Consider the following 23,523-nt stretch of genomic DNA (forward strand, 5'->3'; position numbering starts at 1 on the left):
GGCAGGGGCAGTCCCTGCAGCAGGAGCACAGGTTAATGGTCACCTCCAGCTCCGAGCGGGATTGGCACGGTTTGGGCTCTCCCGCAGCCCATCCCAGGAACACGGGAAGGGTGGGGGTCCCGCATCAATCCCACGTGCTCCCATCGGGCCCTGCCCTGGCACCTCCGGCTTTTCTGTTTCCTCCCTGTTCTGAGCAGCGCTCGGCCTCTCACTGCCAAAAGCTGGAAACCCTGCCCAAGGCTACGGGGGTTTCTTGAACATCCTTTGCAATGTTGGGAAGGAGAGCGACACAACATTTTTCAGGAATTGCCACGCTGCCTGCTTCGCGAAAAAAGGGAAAAGAGGGGCCTGTGGGATTGGGGGCGGAGGATGTCGGCAGCACTGCCCTCTCCCCATGGCACCAGGGGCCGAAGCGGGGCTCCCTTCCCACGCCATGTGCGCCCCAGCAGCAGAGCCCTGCTGAGGGCAGACAAGGCGCCGCTCCATCGGGCTGTGCCGAGGGCCAGCAGCACCGTGTACAAGGTGCTGTGTGCCACCACGGCGGTGCCACGGGGCTCCCGAGGGCGATGGCCCCGCTTGTGCCCCTCGCCATGGGCCGGGCGCACCGGGAGCGGCCCCGCTGCCTTCTCCAGCCGCGGGTCCTGTTTCGGTGTGGCTGCCCCGAAACCGCAGCCGCCTGCCTCGTAACCCTGCCCGCGGAGCTGGAGCTGCGGCTGCTGGACCATCTCTCTGGGAGAGACCACTAAGGAAGCTGACTTAGAGCATCAGGAGAGCAGCTGGGAACGGGAGCGACAACACAGGACAGGGAGCGTGATCTGGGGGACCTCGGCGAGGAACCCGTGTAGAACAAGGCTCACCCAGAAGGGAAGGAAACAGCAGAGAGAGAGATGAAAGATGTGAAGGGGAAGCGGAGCAAACAGTTTCATTAAAAAGCACATTTAAAAGGCTATTGACAAAGAAAAAGATGAAAAGGATGGTGACAAACAACAATAAGCACTACGGCCATTTCAAGTTACTTCAGTTTTTTTAATCAAATGGAATTTGATGCCAAAATATTGTGTAAAACCACATGATAATAACTTTAGTATCAGGAGCAAGCAGAGAAGCAAACGAGGACTAAACTGGGGAAGGATGTATACAAACGAGAGTTGTGCATGTTGCAGACAGCCACACAAAATACAAAGAAAAACCTCTCCCTTCTCTATCCCTCTACATCTATCTAGTGCCATTTTCCCTTCTAACTTTTTTCTATTGTTCTACTGACTCCTTAGTTATGCTTGATTGCTACACTTCCCTCCCCACCTCCGAATTTTCAGACATCTTGTCAACTAGAGTCTAACCAAAACTTAAAAGTGCTGAGATAAAACTTCAGGCAAACAAAACATGATTATAGACAAAATCTTTCCAAGAAGTCATTAATTCCTAGAACTACTTGGTGGAGGGGAAGGAATCTAAAACAGGTTATAAACTTGTTTTCTGTTTTACTTGCAAAATGTTTGTGTTGAATTTGGAATTGGAAGAGTCCTTAACACTTTCAAATGTTAAACTGGTTCAGAACCTCTAAGCAAAATAGATTTGAAATGCTGGACAGACTTATTAGAAAGGGATGTATTTAAATCAATTTAATTCCCACTACCTATAGTAAGATGAAAAAATTAGTAAAGTTACTTTCCTTCTCATGTACAGCACATTGTTTTTACTTCTGCATATATCTTTACTCCTGCAGAACAACGGAACAAGACTTGATTATTATCTTTACCAAAAAAAATTGATATTAGAGTATGCACCACTTGCTGTGTCCTCACTTTAGTACTAAAACATTCACTGTGAAATCAAAGCATTTCTGATTTTATGTTAAATATTTTGCACACAGCCAACTTACCATAGGGCGAAAGAGCATTATCTTGACCATTTTGCATAGGTACTCAAAGGGATATTAGATAAGGTCTTAGAGGAAAATAGAAAGCCTAGAGGGAAGTATCTATGCAAAAATAGTGATCTACAAATATTTTAAGCAGATATTAGTCATATTCAATTATATTTACTATCCCTTTGTTATATTTGAAATTGAAGCATCTGAAATATGCAGTTTTTACAGAGTATACAGAGAAACATCAGAGATGAAACTCAGCAGGCCTAGTAGAGACCTCTGGTTATGTTACTTCTCTCTATAAAGCAAAATGTATAGAAAGATCCCTATAAAAGCCCATAAATTCAACAGCTGTGTCAAAAAATTCATGTAAGTCAGTCTTATATACACAAGAAAATACGTGGTTCCTCACTTCTGCCAATAGGAAGGGTGAGGCCTGGCAGCAAACAGACACTGGGAGTCCCTGGCTGTGCATGCAAGGTTAGCACAGTACATGAGCTAAAAGCCCCAAAATCTGCACATCAGACTCACTCAGATGGGAGAGAAGCCAGGTGCTTTTGAAAAAAAGCCTGGCAGGGGAAGGAAAAACTGGAGGAGCCTGGCTCCCACCTGTGTTCTGCCCCCTAAGTCAGTACAGTGCAAAGTGCTCCAGTACCTCAGCTTGCAAACTTGATCAAGGACTACAGGTATGGTGTATCCAGAAAATAAAATCTAGCAGGAAGGTTAAATACCTATGAGTCTGGACAAAGGGCAGATCACTGACTCATCACATATTCAACCAGTTGCTGGCAGAACAGGAAGACTGCAAACACAAAACACCTTACAAGGGCCAAGATCTACACCTACAAAAATGCAGATAGAAGGCAGTTCTCTTTAAAAACTCAGTTTCCAGTGCATTCTCAAATTTATATTCGAAGAGATTGGGGATTAGATTCTTTGCATCCTTTATTCATTTTCAAGCATGGAAACGGATTTGAAAGAGATATACACCACATAAATAAGGACAACTTATTAAGACAGCATGCTTGATCATTCACCTTAAGAAAGGCTGAAAATTTTCAATTATTTTGTTGTGGGGTTTTGGGTTTTTTTTCATGCAAGCTGAAACAATCGACGAAGTCCCTTTCCCTATTATTTTTTTAAATAAAAGGAAAAAATTAATTCTTCTACACTAGAAATTCCCCATGGTACAGGGTAAGTACTTCATAACAGTTTTTCCTCTTCACTCCATCCCCACTGTGTTAGTGTGTTGGCACAATGGTGGGATAACAATCACCAGATTTCAAAAACCACTGGAGGGTTTGAGATAGCTTTTAAAAATAAATAAAACTATTTAGATACAGAATAATTTTTGGTGGATAATTTATAACAGAAATTCATAAATATGATCACAATTTCCTAAAAATCTATACAAATACAAGTCACACCACTTCCCTTGTAATGCATGGATTTCAAGTAATTACACAAAGCTCCATTAGACAGCCTTTCACACACAAATTACACACGAAATTAGACATGTATGCAGGGATAATGTAATGCTTCTGACTACTTAATGGTCCAAAAATAATAAAAGTAATTCAGAAAAAGCTAGTTTTCAGTTTAATTGTCGGGGTGGAATGTACTGTGGGTGGTGGTTGCCTAGCAGCTGCTTTTGCTTTGCTGGCCTGACTTGCTCGGACTGCAGTTTCTAGACGTGTTTTCAATTCAGGAGCAGCTCCCATTACTGTCTTGAAAGCATGTGGGTAAAGTGGACCAATGTGCATTAGGTTCTGAAGTGCAAACTCGTGAAGATCCTTAGATGCTGTAGATGCAGAAGCAAAGGCATTTTCATTCAGTAAATAGGAGATCAGAGTGGGAACAAGAAGGGCAAGCAATTGTACTCCTAAAAATGAAAGAAAAAAAAGTGGAATTACCATATCAGAGAATGAAACAAAAAAAATTATCAGCTACTACACAGGTAAGGAAAAGTAATATTGTTTTCAGAACTCACAGTAGAAACTGTAATCAAAAAATTATCAAATTAAAACAACTGAAATGTAGATGGCTTCCTGTGCTTTGATCAGTCCCATCTGTCTTACCAGGACTGGATTTAAGATTTCTATTATTGTTCATTACAGTTATGTTGATCCTGATGCTTATTTTGAGATGCTTTTGCACCATCCAATTGCAGATCATTGATGAAAGATTTTAAGATGTAGAGTGCCTATCATATTAAAGGATTTCGAACACTTTTCAGGCAGACAGAAATGTTATTCAATTGAATTTGAGTATCCACCTCCCCAAGCGAGTGTAAGTGAACTGATACCAGAAAGCAAGTGTTCACAAAAAAGTCAGGGACAGTTATCTGCTATTATTTATGTTGTATTGGTCTGGGAGATCCTTAATTCAAAAACTAGCAGGGCAGCTATACTTCAGCTAGCATGACCTAGTAAGGCCACAGCCCAAAATGGCAAAGGGATCAAGAGGGTTGACCTTGAGAACAAAAAAGGCAGCTAAACTTAAGCAACAAGGAAAATTTTTGTACCTAGAAAGAATTTAAGTACAAAGTACCTTTGTACTTAAATTACACCTTTGAAATGTGTAACCTGGTAATTGTACATTTTAAGCTCAAAGAACTTAAAAATTAATGGTAACTCATTTATCGAAATTGTTTTAGATTACCAGAGTATTAATTATTTTTCCTTCTAGGTTCTGACTAATTCATACTCATGAGGTGAATGTCTCCAGCCAGCAAATCAGATGATCTGTTTCCTCATTTGTTTCAGTTACTTTCTCATTTTCATTTCACCTGTGTTTCAAACAACTGTTCCACAAACAGAATGAGGCTCAAGAAATTTTATATTCTATCAAAAAAGAGGAACTCCAACAAGGAGTGCAATGGGGGAAAAAACCCACAAAAACCAACCAAAAAAAAAGTCCAAAAAACCCTACACAAAACCAATAGTAGTATTCTTACAAGGAACTTTTTCAGCATTTGAAGTCAAATGTCAAAGACAGTAAGTCTTCAGAATGCCCATGGTTTCAGCTGAAGAATAACTAACTCAAAGATAAACTGTAAGTAATGTATTCTATCCAGTGAATCTTGCTTCATCTACAATCAAGATACTCTGACCAGTATGATTCAATTTTTTGGGCTCTTTAGCTAAAACTTGTTGAGCTAGTAGAAGCAATCTGATAAAAGTCTACTAAAATAATTAAGTTAACAATGAGAAAAAGTAAATTGAAACAGCATGAAATACAAATATCCAAACAGAATAAAATACCACTTATTACTGCAGTTCATGTTTAAATTTTTTTCCTGCAATCAACAGAAATGCAAAGGTCACAGCATATCATGCTGTATATGCTATGCAAGTTCATGTATACAAAAGTTCAATCACTGCAATTACAAAAGCATGTTGCACACATAGTCCATTTGTGATTATGCCATTGAGTTCCTAACTGCAACATTTCTAATGTTCAATATTCTATTTTAGCATTACTCATTTCTCTAGAAAACCTAAATACTTACTATTCTGCTCCTCACCAAGGGCAACCAACGTTTCCAGGACTTTAATTCCTTCCTGGACTGCTAAAAGCTCCAGATTGTTGTTTGGGCGGCTCCTTTCCACGGCTTTCAACTTCTCAACCATGACAGGGGCCAGTGAATGAATATATGGAGTGGACAGGGCACGATTGGTGTGTTGGAACACAGAAAGCAGAAGCTGGTAACATTTGGCTTGAACCTAATCAAATCAGGATAAATACATTGTGCTCAAAGTTATTTGTTAATTCAGTGAATATAATAAACTCTGTTATCTCTGATTAAATAAATAAAAAGACTACTAAATGGGAAGGAAACATATTAAGTAAGAGGAAAGAAGCAACACAGCCCTGCTAATAAAGCAGTATTAGCCCAGTGTTCAATAAAAGGAAGGACAATTAGAAAGAACATGCAGGTACTAAGTAGCAGTAACAACATAAACCCTGAGAAAATAAAGACATAGTTAATATCACACAAGTCAGTCACACCAGTTCACAGTGAACTGCATCTTTAGGTCTCAGAATTCCCAGCTCTAACAGTAACTTAATCTTCAAAATCGTGATATGCTATTCCAATTCCAGAAAGGCAACACTGCCCATAAAAATGACTCAGAACAAAGTGATCTTATTGTTCTAATACAAGCCAAGGCTGTAGCCAAAAGTGTCAGGCCTTTCCATCCTTGCTTCTCATTCTCCATTTTGTGCTGGTAGTAGCCTAGGACTATATGAGCTGATCACAGAATGCCCTCCTTGTCATTCCTCTATTTTATTTTTTATCCTCCTCCCTCCCTGTGGAAAGCAGAGTTTATTAAAGCCAAGGTTTGGGAAAATGACCCACTGATGATCTTGTTCAGATGAATTTATGAATACATTTTTGGGGGCATACAAAGATCTTCCTCCAAAATCCACCACAAATAACCCAGCATTTTTGAAAAGGTGAAGCCTCACAACAAATGTGAGAATAAAACATTGCACGTGTTTTCTAACTGCACTCAAGTCCAAACAGGATGAGTTATTGAGCACATGCTGAACAGAAATGTTCTAGAGGAAGTATTACTGAACAAAATGATCTGTGAGGAGATCCAGGGACTAGTGGAAACACAAATATATAAATAAAAATATTGAATAAAAGTCATAGATTATAAAAACTACTGGTAATAAAATATGAGTTACGAGCTCATATTACTGTTAATTCAATAGAATACAGCTGCAGGTTTTCTATACAATTCAATATTTAAGGTCTGAAATAATAACAGTTCTCATATCATTTGTATGCTTTGTAACAGAGCTCCACAGAAGAACGTTTTTCCTTAATGCCTTACCATCATCTCTGACCTTCTCAACAAATTTTACCTCTATCCTTCCATATTGTTACAAATAATTCTCTTCCTTTTCTGTCTTTCTTTAAACTTCATTCCTTATTAGCTGTTAAAGATGATTAGATTAACCTTTGAAATAAGGAGTAGAAGTATTTTCTTAAATGCAACCATATTTCAAAAGAGTTTTATGACTGCATCTGACAGCAGAATTTCATCCAAGTTTTTTTTCCTTTGAACTGTGTAATACAAAACTTTGGACCATTGTGCATTCCTGGAAGTCTACAAAAACTCCTGAAAGGTAAAATCAGAGCTTCTTCAAAGCATAAGAGTCACACTCTCATGTGCGTTGAAAGACTTGGATCTCTCAACTGAGTTATCTTGTTGGAACAAAAGGGAATTGAGCTCACCAGACTTCTGGTTATTACTATACATGATATTTGACCTTTTCATGTGGTAATAGTTTCAAAAATACTCCTGTATTTCTTTTAAGGCATCAGTAGTTTCTTTGGAAGAGTCTTCTCCTTAATCAGTTCAATGCACTCAGTGCAACCACTATCATGCTTTTATTACAAACAGGTGTCTCGTCACTGACTGCAACAAGGAATATTTTACATTTAAAAAGCCAGAATGAACACACAAGTATTACAGAGTATTTGCTCTGCCCATTGGTGAGAAGAGAGTGGACACCATTTGGCTGCTCTCCAAACTTGCTCTGTGTGTTACAAAAATAGTGGTAAGTTCCAGCTGATGGGCAGCTTTCCAGCAGGGTAATGGGCAACCACGTACTTCTCTCTCGCTGTTCGTGTGTTTATACAGAGCTCAGAGACAGTACGACATTAAAGTTTCACTTAATACAACTGACATTTCCACTTGCACAATAAAATTCTAAGTAGCTTTCCATCCAGAGTCAGGCTGCAGAATCAACTGAATTTTATGTTCATCCTGGAGAACACCTGTCCTGTTATGGAGAATTATCAGTCCAAACATGATTTTAAATCCTCACTGTGACTGCATCCGCATTTTTTGTGTGTTTTTCTTCTCAGGAATCCGTGCAGTGTTTGCTTGTGGAAACATCACAGATTTTTCTCCTTAGCTCCCACCTGCAGATTTGTATACCCACTCAAACTGATACATACATGGCTGGAAAAGTTAAGCTTAACTATCCATACAGTGCATTAGTCTGCTTGACCCAAACCAGCCTACAACTTTTTTAACTTTCCTCCTCAATGACAAAGTAATTCAGAAGGCATTTCACAAAGGCATGCCAAAGGGCAGAAGTGAAATTATGAAACAAATGAATCATGATATATAGACATTCTGACGGTGCCCACAAAATTATATTTTTGCTCCCAAACTGAGTTTTGTATGAACACACAAAATAAGAACAGGTTTTGCACAAACAAATATAAAATTGATCAGAAATGTGGGCTGTAATTTTATCTATGGAAAAAATGGTTTAGTTTGTATTATAAAAGATCAACACTAATGTTAAAATGTCACCCCTCTATGTTTACCAACCTTTTCATCTGATAAAACTTCATATACCAGAAACTGGTTTTGCCTTTTAAAAAGCTGAACTCAAGAGCCTGGCACAAGGCCATGAACACTTTATCTAGAAGCACTAAGTTTGGATTATTTTGCTCATGAGTTTCAATAATGCATTGTTGAAAATTCTAGTTATCCTGACAGCAGTACCTGTCCCTGAAGTAAAGGCATCACAAAACACTGAGGAAATGTGTTAAATATATCACAATTAGTTTCTGCTGGCTGCATGTCACTCACATCCCTATAACATGATCTTACCCAAGGATCAGAAGAATTCAATGCACTTCTAAATCTGTTCATACATCCGTTTTGTAAAGACTGCACTCCAATTATTTCAGTGCTTGCAGACAAGAGGAAGAGAGCAATAGCTGTAAGTATGCTTACTTCATCAAGAATAGGTTTAGAGGCTTCTGAAAAACAAAAGCGAACATGCTGTTAGCTTATTCCAAAAAGGCTTTAGCATTTATTTAGTAAAATCCAGTGAACACAGATAAAACTCATAAAGAGGAAATATATGTATGTGACGGTGGTCACAAGGGTTCTTGGGGTGAAGGAAGAGACATAGATCTGACTCCATGATCGGAAGGCTTTATTTATTATTTTATGATATATACATCTCTTATAACTATACTAATAGAAAAGGAAATAAGAGTTTTAACAAGCTGCTACCTAACCTAAGAATAGAAAAGTAAAGAATGATAACAAACTCCACTCTCTCAGCACAGTCCGAGATAGCTCTCATTCTGGATTGGCCATTATTTCTAAACATCTAATCTACTTGAAATTATTCGCAACTGCATATGCATTTACTTATTATAGTATCATTGTTGACTGTGACTGACAAAAATCTGAGCAACTCTATTCTAAAAGTTGTTTTAACAGTTGTTTTAAGTCAATCTTTCTGAAACTTAAGTATCAAGGAAAGCATCACCACCCACTTTCTCAGATCAAGTCATGCTTTTTGTTTTCAGTGTGTAAACAAGAGGAAAAAAGATATTTTTAGAGCTTTTCCCCATTAAAGGTCTACTTCACTTTTTAAAATTATTATCTTCAGCTGATACAGCAAAGTAAGAAATAGATATCCAGCATGGCAACAACTTTTACTTAACATGAGGTTTCACAGAACAGACTGGTTGATCTGACAGCCAATTGTCACCAACAGGAACAGTCCTACTTTAACCTATCCTGCCTTTCAAATAGCCTGTATTTGCCATTGTCACAATTTTTTTTTCCTGGTATAAGTTCTGTCTTCACAGATCTCATTCATGAATTCACAACAGGAACAAAAATATGTATATATAAACTATTATATATTAAAAGCACTGCTCTGCTGGTCTGTTTGGCCACACTGGTTCTGCTCTCCCCTGACAGGCACAAAGAAACAGCATATATTAAGTCAGCAAAAAGGAAAAACAGCATGCCTGCCCTTTACAGATATCAGCTAGTCACTTAACTGGCTTAGCCATAATGTAAAACCTCACTTCAAAAAAATACTCCAAGCATTTTAAGTGACATTTTTTCTTAAATTATTTAAATTATTTTAAATTTACATAGTTTGAATTTTATTGAATGATGAGGTTTGAAACTGAATGTAGTGGACCTTGCTTAGATTTTTGCGTCTGTGATCTATCACACTTCACAGAAGACTGGAAAGGAAAACACACACTCTTGCAAGGAACCTAGAAAAATTTCTGACGCCTGCAAAAAGGTCTCCAGCCAGTGATGTTTCTGGAAAGAGGGCCTGTGAAATCTCTACAGTAACTAAAGGCTGGAAAACAAGAGCTGATGTGACAAATCAAATTAGAAGTTTGGCTTGGTTAACACAAACCTAGTGATCCTCCCCCTTTGGACATTCCAGAATCATTTGCAATTACCTCCTCATTCCCCATCTCTCACATGAGTGACTCCATTCAAGCCTCTCTTCACTCTCTACAAATGGCTCCTTGGCAATGCAATGGGATGTTTTTCTCACTGACTACCACTATGCAAATGGCAAATCTTTGTGTCTCTTTTGCTAACTATGCAGCTAAGACTGTACATCTTTTTCACTTTTTTCAAGGGCAAGGCAAAGCATGTATGTGAACCATAAGAGGTGGTCTGCAGTTGTCTGAAGAGACAGTAACCATTGTGCTGGTTAGTAACAGGGATTTTTTGGCCAGGATTTCTTTCTCACCAAAGAAAGCTTTTAACGGTGTTGTGAGTATCCTACTCCAGTATGAACCTTTCCACAACTATCTGTGGCTGTCTTCCCACTCATTCACTTTAACACTGACTGTCATTAAGATTAAATGACTTGTGCCAGCATAAAAACTGAGAGGCTGATGCCAGATGCATTGCAAAAGGGAAAACTTCTAACTGGAAGTTATGATCAACACTGTCAAAGAAGACAGACCAAAGACACAGCTGAAGTGAGAATTCCTGAGATGTAACTACTTTGTTAAAGTCAATGTTGTGCTTTTCTTCAATAAAATTGTTAAGCAACTGATGAGTTTTGCTCATTCAGGTCTTACATTAAGTTATAGGCAGATACCATACTTGCATTTTCATTACAGTAAACTAGTTTTTCTTAAATTTTAACTCCTGCACTGGGAAACCACTTACCAGGCTGAGAGTCTTCCAAGATAGATGCCAGAGTGCTGCGGATAAGACCTGTCCATTGTTTCTGAGTTTCATCAGTCTTGACTGTTGGAAGAGTAACAATAGTTTTTATCCCTTGAAGAGCTGCAGTGACTGGAGGGAGGACCTGATTGTCTGCTGACTTTACTGCTGTTTCTTTCAATACCCTTGTTATCAGAAATAGGATAGTGGGTAAGATTGTCATACACCCTAAAAAAGAAGGAAAAAAACAGAAAAGATAAAATAGAATTTTTAAAGTGTGGTAGATAAGCTCTTTGTCTTTCTCAATATGGATGCGTATGGTTGGAGACAAAGGAGATGAGATAAAGTGCAATTCAGGTAACAAGTGATATGTGGCATTCACCATTTTATCACCAAATTCATTCATCAGTGCTACTGAAGTGTATCATAACACAAGTCATACAAGCCAACAATTGAAATGCTGCTGTCAGCATTTCAGGAATTCACATTCAGGAATGATGATTTAGCTATTAAAGCTTCGTCCCACATGGCATGTGATACAAGGTATGTCATCCAGATTGCTAAGAACCTTAGAAAAGGATCTACATGTCACTAGGGTCTTATAAACAGCAAAAATAAGAGGTCTGGAAACAAGTATCCAAACTAAGTTACTGCACTTTCTGAGTAAGGTGGTGTGCCTCACCTTACCAGAAGCAAATAAAGGAAGTGGTTTGGGTGTCTCAAATCGCGGACAAAGGCTGTAGCAGTTTCAATAACACATGCAGACAGACTTTAAGCCCCTACAGGACTGAAAGAAGAGCGCTGCTGGGTTTAAGCATGCAAAATCAATCTACAGATCACTTCAGACAGTCAAGCCTCTTTCCATATCTCTTCTATGCTTCATTTTCCCACATCTGTGGAAACCCAAATCCTGCCATTTTCCTACTTCTGGGAAGGCTGTGAGGATAAACACATGAAGTGAAACAATTATGACAGGAAGGGACTGCTCTTTAAACTAGTAGTCATTTCTGAGCTACTTGCAGTGGCCGCTTGCCAAATGCTGGGAGTAACTAACACCCTCACTCCAGACAACAGAGAAGTAATACTGTTACTCTTTTTGCCCACCCTCTTTCCCATCACCTTCTCAAAAAAAAAAAAAAACCCAACACAAAAAAACCAAAAAAAAACCAAAAAAAAAAAAAACCAACAAAGCAAACATCAGGCATTAAATAAAAACAGGACATGACTCCAACTCAAAATCTGTTGTTCGTTAAAAAAGTGCAAGGCACAAATTCACAAAATTTCTGTTTGAAGACAAGCCATATTGTCTTTAGAGCATAACTTTGTCCAAATATGTTATTTGCAGTGCATCTCATTAGGGAACTAACTTTAAAATGTCTCATCTGTAAGAATGGGTGACTCTTGGGACAACAATCTCAAGAAAAAGATTCTTGAGACAACAGTCAAGCAATTTGCTCTCCAAAAAGCAAAAGTCAAAGAGCACAGCTTCCCATGTAATTGTGTCCTTTACCCATGAACTTCACTCAGTGCAATTATCCCAGCTTACACACATCCTTCGTGACAGTCTTCCTGGGCAGAAGAAAGCTCCATTTAGTTTATAATCACATTGGGAATGACTGACAGCCAACGGCTGCAAGGCCAAGTGTACCACAGATGAATTATGCTGTTTTTCACCCAGTAGGATTGTCTTTTCATACAGCTGCTGCTTTTCATGAACTTTTCAGGAATTTCATTATCTCCAGAATGTCTTTGTTCTTCAACAATATGATTAAAAATTTCCCAAAAGGTTTCAAAAGCATGAAAAAAGGGGGGAAAAAACCAACAACGAAATCAGATTGGTACAGCGGCTTAAAATCTAACTGTGTTATTGAAACTCCTACAGCCTTTGTCCACAGAGCTAATTTCCTCAGCAAATATGCAGCACACATGCAAACTTAAAATCAAAGTTCCTTTATGCTACTCACTGGAAAAGCCTGAATTTTCTTTAGTTAATTACCTAAATATTATTAATGCTATGAATTAAAGCATTCATAGCAATGTATTTACATTTTTTTTAGCATCATATCCTCACTGTGCTAGCACTCACACATATCCTGTGAGTGTCCTACCTGCTGGAGAACACAGGGAAGGCAGGTCAGACAGAATATTAACGGTGGCAGCCACAAGACGAGCGCTTTCCTCAGAGAGGTGGGATTTGGCAGCAACGTGACTTGGAGAATCCGACACTTTTGAACTCAGGTGGGGCATGTGTCGTACTAGGATGAACATCAGCAACTCCATGGCTGCAAAAACTAGAGATTTTCCAGGCACAAGACCACCACTCTCACCTCCCTCTCCTAAAGCAAGAGGATTTTCTTTTTCTTCATTATCATCTTCATCTGAAAAAGGAAAGAAATGTCTGAGGAGACAGTTTAGATGCCACTCCAAAAATTACATGACACACTCTTCACAAAGAAGTTAAGAATCAAGAAGAAAAAGTTGCTTTACAGTAAGATAGGACAAACATGGCTCATGTCAGAATAAATGTTTTAGTTAGAATGATTTAAAGGGGTTTAAAATGCCTTAGAAGTACTGTGATTGCAACAATACTTAATAAAAATCATGCTGGAACTAGAAAACAAATGTGGTCTTGCACAAAATAAAACTACAGCTAATTATCTTGCTTCTCTTAAAAATGATCATAAAATTAACAGCAACCAATGACAAATAAACAGCCAGGACAATTTTTTTTTAAATTTAATAGCTATTAATTAAATGTTCCACTCTGACAAAATCTTATTCTAGCCTAAATTGATTATGAAATAAGAGAACAGAAAAGCACTGTAGGATTCTATGTCTATGTCCAGCTGAGTGTATTCAGTTCAAAAAGTCTCTCTTTTGATGGCAGCTTGGCCAGCTGCAGTCTTTCCTTCTCCCATTAAACAGCAACAGAGATTCAGTAAGGCAAAGCTGGCCTGAACTACCCCTGTAGAGCTCCTACGAATTTAAATGATTGCTACTGTTATCACATTCATCAATCTGAAAAAAGCAGCTTACTGGGCTGACAGTAAACAATTCCATTAATTCATATGAAGGAACAGAGCCTGCATTTTCAGTTGTTCATGCTGGTTCCTCAAGTTCCAGCAAAATTTTCTCCCTGTTTTTACATGGAAAGCGGACAAAAGCTATCAGCTGGGGGTTTTTCTATCAACAGTACATTGTGCCAGATTAAGATAGTAATTTTCCTTAATAAGAGAATACTCCCTGGGGTTTACTTCACTTCTTTCAGGTAACAGAAAATCTGGCGGACCTATCCAACTTAACCAGGTATCAATGAACTATTTCCCAGGTCGCCTCTTGGAAACTAATTTACCTAGCAAAGATGGAAACAGTGTATCTGAGATTTTTTTTTTAATGGTAAAGGAATGATTGAACAGAGAGACTCTCTCTTAAAAGGAAGAGGTTGCTGGAAGTACCTCAGAAAGTAGCTTTCAGACTGCTGAGTATCTCCAAGCATAGAGATACCACATCCCTGGGCACCTGCTCTTCTGCTTCACCGCTCCCACAGTGACTAATTTTTCCTGGTATCCCATCTGGATTCCCACTGCTGCAGTTTGTGTACATTGCCTCTTGTCCTTCCACCACATGCCTTTCAGAAGACTCTGGATTGTCCTTGTCTTTAAATCCCCTCTAAGAAGGGGGTTTGCTAGTCTATCCCATATTAACCCTCTCTTCTGCAGACTAAGTTAGTTCAGCTCTCTCAGCCTCTCCTCACAGGTCACACACTTCACCTCCCTAAGCAGCTTAGTGGACTTCCATTGAACTTCCTTCATGTTTGTCAACAGCTGTCTTACTCAGAATGAGGAGGAAGGGCAAAGAAAACTAGACACTGGCATGTGATACATGCCGGTGTCTTTTCTAACACAGCCCAATAACAGAGGTTGCATAGGTCAGCATTGCACAGGTTTCACACCAGAGATTCACACACACAACTCCTCCTCTGGCAAATCTGCTATCCAATCTGTCAGCCCACCAGCCTATACCAATGCACATTCCACCCCAAATGCAGGATTTTGCATTTGTCTTTGCTGAACTTCAGCAGGTTCTCAGACCTGCAGTTCAAAATTCCCCTAAAGGGAGCACCACCCTCCAGCACACCCACCACCTGCCCAGTTTGGTATCATCCACAAATTTGCTGAGAGTACACTCTCTCGTATCTGTCCTGTGTGCTTAACAGTAGCAGACTCAATACTGATCTCTAAAGAACACCAGTTGCAACCAGCTTCCAGTCAGACTTGAATCACCAAACTCCATTCAAGCACAGCAGTCCAACAAATTATTCTCCTACTTTTCAGTCCACATCACTCAACTTGACAATGATATTGTAGAGTACTGGGTCAAAAGCCTTGCAGAAGTCTGAGTAAACAATATTCACCACTCCACCTCCAAAGGCAGTTATTTCATCACAGAGGGTGATGAGGCATTAATTGCCCTCAGTAAGTCCGTGCTATTTCAAATCACATTCTTCTACTTCATGTACTAAGAAGTGGTTTCAAAAGAAATTTACTCAAAAACCTTTCAACAAGCACAGCAGGCTTACTGGCAAGTTCACTCAAACCCCACCTCAAATCTTACTCAAAGTTAAGTCACAGCATTTCATTTTTGCCATTCATTGAAAAGCTTCCTTGAGCACCACAGCTTTACAAAGGTGACTGGAACAAACTTAGCATGTCATCAGCCAGCTCCCTCAGATGCATCACATCTGGTTCCAGGGTAGGGCTGGCTTTTTTGTGAGCAGTCCCTAACTGGATGCTCACCTGCTCTCCCAAGGCTTGTTCATTAGACATAGACACAGGAGGGGGAAGCAAGAAGATAACAGTGCCTTAGTTTTTCCTCTAGTGTGTTTTGTCATTAGATCACCCAATCCATTCAGCAGCAGGTCCAAATTTCCTCTGCTGACAATATATCTATAAAAGTTGTTCTTGCCACACTGGACATTCATCATCAGTCTCAGCTCCACCTAAATTGTGCTTTCCCAATTCCACTCCCCCACACTCAGGAAGACTTCAGTAGTCTTCCTTGGCAGTTTGGCTCCATTTCCAACATCCAAGCACTTCCATGTCACATTTGAGCTCAGTCAGAAGCTCCTGTTCAGCCAAGTCAGCCTCCTGCCATGATCATTGTGAATGAGCTTTATTTTGTCACCAAAGATGAACAATCCCTCTTTCCTTTGCCCTTCAGGAAAGTTTACCACAAAATTTCATCTACAAGATCTCATCTACAAGCTCCCTGAACAAGTCAAAGTCTGACAAGCCAAGCCAAAGCTTTTGCTCTGCTACTCATTTTCTTTCTTTCCCTTGAAATTATGACCTCCATTATCACATAGCTGGTACAGCCAGAACTACCATTAACCTTTGTAACCATTTCTTCTGTATAAGTGCAGAGCAAATCCACTGAGCCCCACCCTCATCCCTCATCTGGACTGTCCAGCATCTGGACTGAAGAAGTCTGTGCTTTGTACACTTCTGAGTGTTAGCCTCCAGCAGTGTCACCCTTCCAGCACATGACTGGATGGTAAAAGCCTTCCATGAGACTCCTATAGCTTGACTGGAATGCTTTTCTGGGTTGGTTTAACATGGCTTCATTCACCTTCCCTTCTTGATTAGGCAGCCTGTAGCTCCTGACTGGTATCACCCTTCACTTTCATTCAGTGTTATCAGTTCTGATCTGTCAAAGTAGGACAGCTGGCTCCTTTCCCCCTCAGTGTTCTCCAATTGGATATCTGGAGATAGAGCCTTTTGTTGCTGGAAGTCACAGTATTGCAGCCACCACCTTCATGCAAGTGTCATCCTCCAGGGCCATATTCCAGTATAGTCTGTGGCTGTCTCTCCTGAGAAACATGGGACTTCAGCTCCTGCACATGCAGGACCTCTGAAGAACATTTCATTCCTGCATTTACCTTTCCCGACACCACAGATTCTGCTCACCTTCACAAGCATTTCCTTCATGTCTCACAGGTGAGACCAATGTCATTTCCAGCTATGGCTGCACAGACAAGCCTCTTGAGCACAGGCACATCAGCATTTTCACCTGAATTTCAAACTGGTCATTAGACCTCTGATGTAGCAGAGGTGATTGTCCCTCAGTCAGCAGACTGTTGTATGCCACTGCCACCATTATGCTGACTCCAGCAGTCCTGTACAGTCTTGAGCAGCACTTCTGGGCAGCATGAGCATGACTTTCCATGCCAACTGCCTTGCTCCTGTTGCACACCCCGTTCCCAGAGATCCTGGTAGCTGACACACCCTGAGTGCCCTCAATAAGTGAAGTAAGAACCCAGGTGCAAGATCTTCCTGGCAAGATCTCCTGGGCAGGCAACTTTCCATACTGGTTTCAGGAGCAGTTCACTCACCTCACGGATGTCAGTTGTGCCAGGGACACATCACAATACCCTGTACTGCTGGCTAAATCATTAAACTTCAGAAAAAAGGTAAATGAAGTGTTAAGGAGGCAGTCAGTAGAGAAACATTAAGGAAACTGAACAAGGTATTAATAAGGGGTGTGCTGGGTATAACTTCCACCACTCCTACTCCAGAAAAATTACTGAAAATCATGACATGAAATGAGAATGATCAGAGGAAGAAAAAATACAGATTACAAGAGTTAAGAAGTCAGCAACAAATTATCTGTAATAATCATAGACATAACCAAAATTATTTGTAGAATACACAGCATTTTCCTCCTAAGTGTAACAATAGTCTAATGCAACTGAGTTCCTTTCCCAATATGAAAATTTGTTGCTTTTGCTCTGCAAAGCAAGCCACGTTTACAGAATCTTACTTAGCGTGTTCCTTTTTTCCTGCAAATAATCTTGAGCTGCTCTTACTATCTGCTGGACAACTCCTGTAACCAGCAGCTGGACTGAAGGAGGATCCCAGGTCAGGAGGAGTCGGTGAAGCACACTCAAGAGTTCAACACCAAGGAGCTGCAGTGAAACAAAATACACAGAAAAACATTCATTAGGACTAAACAATTCCTAATTGTTATGTCACTTGCTTATGATGAACAAATATTTTCTCACACAAAAAATAATTACAGCTCTTGTAATCATCATTGATGAAAGTCCAAGACCTGGAAAAAGCTGATTGTTACAACATGTTCATACATTACCTGATCCTCTGCAATATGGATCCTGGCACAAGGGGAATCCAATAAAGTATGCAGTGCTTGTAAGCAAGATGTAACATGCTCTACGGGCTCTTCAGGTCTTGGGGAACACAGAAACTGTATGCTAACACCTGAAAAGAGCAATAGTTAAAAAGAATGTTCATACCATCATAAAATCAAGTTTTCATTTAAATTTTTTTGTAAGTATAGCAGGTTCTTAAAAACTTTAAAAGACAGCTGTTTTTCTCAATTCTTCTTCCTTTCAATTAAAAGAGAGTCTATGCACAAGAATTGTATTCACTTCTTCTTCTTCTGCATCATGTCTTCCCCAAAATTTGGCAGGATAAATAATGTACATTGACAACAAGCAATTTAGGATTACTGAACAGAAATCCATACTTTGTTCTAAAGATCTGCAAGTCAGAGATATGAATCCTTCAGTTGTAAATTGAGTTTCATTTGCTTGAACTCCTTTACATGTAAAGACAAACTAAATAAAGTTAAGCTCCAAAAATCAAGCAATATTCATCTGCTACATATGGCACTTAATTCCAGATTTAAATGTCTGTATCTCAGCAAACTTCTGGCATTCCTCAATATAAGAGATTACATCCACCTCTTAAAGCTGTTAGGTAATGACAAAGGGGAAACAGTGAATGCTACTCACAGATGAAAAACTGATGCAAAAGCTACTCCATGTGACTTGCTAAATATCACTCTCTACTAAGCAGTGTTTTATAGGGGTGTGTATTTCAATTAAGCTCACAGCTTTTGCATCTTTGAAGCATAACATTTTGTATCACCTGCATTATACTACAGTGTACAACAGTTCCTACTCATTTTAGTCAACTACATAAATCACAATAATCACACTGACAAATATTCTGTCAAAGCTACAAAGAACACAGAAGGTAGAGAGATAAGAGAGGGAGGATGAGACAGAGATTTTCAAAACTTTACTGTCCAGACATGTAACGAATTTTAAACTTCACAGATTTCAAGCAAAGTATCTTTTCTCATTTTCATAGTGTTTCATACCACAACATGCTGCTACTGAATTCTAAACTTGTAACTCTTACCCAAAATTAAATGCATTCTATCTTTGTTTATTTCTGGCAAAGATTTAGTGGTAGGTGGAGTCCCAGGTGTCTGGTTTAGCATAATGGATGTAGCACGTTTCTGGGAACTGGGCATTGCTGCAGCAGTCTCTTCTGTTGACTCTGACACGTTAAATCCTGTACTGTTCAGCCAAAGTGCCACTGCATGTAGGATGGGAGCCCAGGAGTTTCGGTAATGCAGTCTAGCTGTGTCAATTGTTTCTGGAGTGTAAAATGCTCCTCCTGTTAAATTAACAAAGCAAAGATAAATTCTAAGATTCTCTGCAAGTAACAGATAAAAAGCATGCACTCAGAATTTGTTAGTATATTTATTCTGGGTGTGCTTGACACAAACATAATCAGGTATAATACTTGTTAGTGGCAGTACATTCCAACTCTCCTTGTGTAGTAGCAATATTAGTACCTGTCATGAGAAAGTGCACTGGTCTCAATAAAGCAGTAAGAAGAGAGCAAGAAAGGCAAGCACAATAATCAGATCTTGCAGCATTTTTCATAAAGAGCATTCTTAAAGAGCATTCATAAAGAGCAAGTCTTAATTCAGTAAAATACCGTAAAGCAGTGTCTGCTCTAATCTCAGGGGCTATGTTTTTCATACAACCAAAATTTTTTTGCATTTGATACCAAAGTATTAGAGGTGAAGAAGTACTCTTAATTCCACAAGGACATAGTTTTAATGATCTCAGTGATTTGAATAAAGAGTATATTCATTTCAAATTGAAGGAAAGAAGATTCAAAGTTAGAAAATACTGCTATTAAATGGTCAGGTAGGAATTTATCACTTGCATAAAAAATATGCATGCCAAATCATTTACAGAATAATTCTGAATGTTCAGCTACAGTTTCTTTCTGTTTTGCAGAACACAACAAAAAATTTCAGTGCATACCATCTGGTGGAAGCTGGGTGGCAAACTCAGCCGGTAGAGTTAAAAGAGCGTAATCTTTCAGTGCAGCCAACCAGAGCCGGCTCAGTGCCGGCAGTTCAGGTTGTACAAGCGTTATCAAACTGTCCGGTGGCAACTCATCCACGGTACCAAAATCATCCTCATCCTCCTCTGTGCTCTTTGAAATACGCTTGGGTTTGGTTTCTGCTTCTTTCTTAATTTTCATGGCAACGACATACACCTAGAAATAAAACATGTCAAAGTGTGTGCTGTGAGATTCTAAAAAGAAAGGAAAGCAGCAGCCTTTCCCATGTGAATGTAACAGATTCCATGCGGATAAAATTCACTAGAAAATTACTGGAAAAAAGAGATTTTCAACACGACTCCATTTTATTTAAATCCTTTCTTTTATTTCTACCAGTATATATATAATGCTTAGATTCATAAATGGGACTTTCCTAAAACAATCTGGTCACACACTTTCTTTCTAAAGATGTGTCAATTATAAACACTTGACAGTGTTAAGTAGCTAGCTGGTTAGCTAGTTAACTAACTGCAATATTTTCCCAAAATATATTTTAAGGTTATTTGATTTTTACGATTTTTTATTTTCTTGTTTGTGGGGTTTTTTTTCAAGTTTAAGAGCAGTAAGATGGGAAGAAATTCAAAATCTGATATGGTATGAGTGTGCATTTTTACACAGAAAAGTGCAGCAAAACAAAGAACAAACAAGCCTCAATGTAACTATGGCTCAACAGAAGGGCAGAGAAAGATACTGAGCTTAAAACATCCCAGAGTAGAACTGAAAAAAGTTAGGAGAAAGGCATGTACAGGTAGTATGAGGTGTGAGGCTGCTATTACACTGTAAAATGTTTCCAAACTTTGGCAGATTTGACGGTCATGGCTTACCTCAGCCCATGCTTTGAGAACAGCCAGTTTTTCCATAGTAGTTGCACTCTCTCGGTAAAGCTGGCTAGAAGATCCCTTTCCTGCTTGCACTTTATCCAGGGAAGAGACAAGAAGGTTGTGAACTCGGCGAAGATCATTCAGGTCACTTACAACCCCACTTCCTATCCAAGCGCTACATACCTAGACAACAAAGTTTAGAATCACTCTAAACTAGCAAAACGACCCAACAACCTTAAAAATGAAAAAAAAAAATTAGTAAGAAAACCAAACCAACCCAACAACCTTAAAAATGAAAACAAAAAAAAATTAGTAAGAAAACCAAACCCAAAACAACCAACAGGAAAACTTAGCCACTGTCTTCCTGCTTAAGACAAATAAATCAGGTTTTCCTTTTTTTTATCCCCAGCCATGACAACAGAATTGCTCATGTGAGTGGTTACAAAGGCTGTATTTGCAATGCATATTACAAGAGAACTTAAGAGACATGGAAAATATTTTTAAAATTTTTCAATCCTCCATAAATAGGTTGTAACAATTTTTTTATTCTGTTCCCAAGTGTCTAGTCAAATCATTCAGGTAATGAGTCACTACATTCTCTGTGAAGAACATACTGGACAGAAATCAACAACAGTGTATCTTTAAAACCCTCAACATCTCAAATCAATACAAAAGGCTCCATACTAGTGGGAAGTTTTCAAATTATTTACGTCAAGAAAACACCTAGAAATTATTTGAAAGATTGAGCTATGATTTGGAACCCACAGTTCTATACCTAGAACAATCTGTCAATTGTTCTATACCTAGAACAATGGTGGACAGACAGTTGGGTGTCTCTCAACTTTTCATTTGAATTAAATGGATCCAAACAGGTACTTAAAATAACAAACATCACACAGACTGGCTGCTCCTGACTAATGCTATACATTGTTTCAGAGGATGAATGCCACATTCATGCCGGATCTAATGCAGGCAATAGAAGAATTCTGGTGCAGCTGCTTTTCGACAAAGAGAAAAAGGGACAAATTCTTTCAGAAGAGTTGCTCTTATTCTGGAGATTATTCTATAAGAATGAGGATCAGAAGCAAAAAAACTCACAGAACTCAAGCAGTTCAGGTTTTACAAACTTTTTTTACAAGCCATTTTTGACCTTTCTCAAATTTATTTATTTTGCTTTTAAAGACCCAGTTCCATGAAATCCTTTGGGGAAGGAACACTCTTATGGTCTGGAATGATGGACATATTTTAAAAAAACAACTTAAACACAAACACTAGAAGTGTCCCAAACAGGTGCAGAAAGCTGTTGAAAACTTCTCACAAAACTGTTCTTCATTCACAGTAGGAATAAGACCAGCTTCAATCCTGCTGCTGAGCAAGTCAACATCTGTTTCACTAATGACATAAAACTCTAACAACATCCAACTCCTTCAGGGAAGCTCATCTCTGTCCATGTAACTTCTAGAGAGAGTTAAATATCCAAACCTAATCTCCAAGCATTTGATCCTGTAAGTGAACACATCTGCTTTGAAATTGGGTGAATAGAGAAGATTTTGACAAGTTATAAGGAATGTCAAATGTTTTCACACAAACTGCCTCTTCATTTAAACATGCAGAAACATTCTGTAAATCTGGATGAACATATTTTTTCCTACAAGTAGATACCAAGTTATGCTGTAATTGAGCAATCCTGGCAAGTTTTACTGAAAATTAGAAGTGTAAAAGAAAAACAAAAGCACACTCCTGATGACACAAATTTACTAAACAGAACTCAGAAACACAGTTATTTTTAAAACTAATGTTTGCATAGCTAACAAAACTGCTGTTTAAACAGTAGTTTCTTTAGCTGTGAAAACCACATACTACTACAGCTATGTTGCTGATAGTTGATTTAAATGGCAGTACACAAGATCATATGCAGGAAAACAATCCCACACACATTCAGAAAAAAAAATCTTTCAGCAAACTTTCACTGACAAATTGTTACTATGACTGTAATGAGAACGCTCAGATCTTCTAAATTCTAAAACAGAGCATTAAACTGAACAGAAGTTTAGTGTTTAAAGGTAATTGTCAGTAATCCAAATATCTGATAAGACTGAAAAACAATAAATAAACTTCTACTGGTCTCATTAAGCAAAGGGGTCTTTTTCCTTTTTTTTTTCCTTGCAGGATTGATACGAAGACATAGTTAGTTCCAGATACATTTTTGATGTAGCTCCCTAAAAGGACTTCTGCACATCTGAGAAACAAAATATATTACTAGGAATCTCAAAAGATGTTGCAAAAACATGACAGCTAAAGTTTACAACATCTTCCAGCCATTTGATGCTATTTCTCTTTTGCATCCTTCTTCCAAAGAGAAGGAAAATTAGTTTTGCTTATAGTATATGAACGTTTTCCACTGTACCTGACAGGCCTTTGCAGTTATATCAGATGGTGTATCTTGGGAAAAAGCTGGCCTCAGAGCAGCCCCAACCTGTTGATAAGAAGAAACGTTAAAAATCCAACCACAATAGGGACACAGTGTTGTTTATCTCATCTTGTTTAAGGCTCAAGGACAAGTACAGAACAAGCAAGACAAAATTGCCAAATTTGGCATTGTAGTTACATCCCAAAAT

At 38.8% G+C, this 23,523-nt stretch overlaps 1 protein-coding gene across 1 annotated transcript in view; it reads right to left on the reverse strand.

Moving 5' to 3' along the window:
• Positions 1–1,005: 1,005 nt before the first annotated feature.
• Positions 1,006–23,523, reverse strand: part of HEATR5B (HEAT repeat containing 5B) — a 55,237-nt gene continuing 32,719 nt past the window's right edge. Inside the window, exons 25-35 of the mRNA XM_005416245.2 lie at positions 23,313–23,381; positions 20,909–21,088; positions 20,003–20,240; positions 19,080–19,340; positions 18,004–18,131; positions 17,674–17,818; positions 12,963–13,232; positions 10,858–11,082; positions 8,515–8,666; positions 5,382–5,595; positions 1,006–3,752 (exon numbers count right to left, since the gene is read on the reverse strand). Coding sequence (XP_005416302.1) covers positions 3,448–3,752; positions 5,382–5,595; positions 8,515–8,666; positions 10,858–11,082; positions 12,963–13,232; positions 17,674–17,818; positions 18,004–18,131; positions 19,080–19,340; positions 20,003–20,240; positions 20,909–21,088; positions 23,313–23,381 — 2,187 coding nt within the window. The 3' untranslated portion in view covers positions 1,006–3,447. The remainder of the gene's footprint in view (positions 3,753–5,381; positions 5,596–8,514; positions 8,667–10,857; positions 11,083–12,962; positions 13,233–17,673; positions 17,819–18,003; positions 18,132–19,079; positions 19,341–20,002; positions 20,241–20,908; positions 21,089–23,312; positions 23,382–23,523) is intronic.

This window comes from Geospiza fortis, unplaced genomic scaffold (assembly GCF_000277835.1).
Source record: "Geospiza fortis unplaced genomic scaffold, GeoFor_1.0 scaffold41, whole genome shotgun sequence".
Taxonomy (NCBI): domain Eukaryota; kingdom Metazoa; phylum Chordata; class Aves; order Passeriformes; family Thraupidae; genus Geospiza; species Geospiza fortis.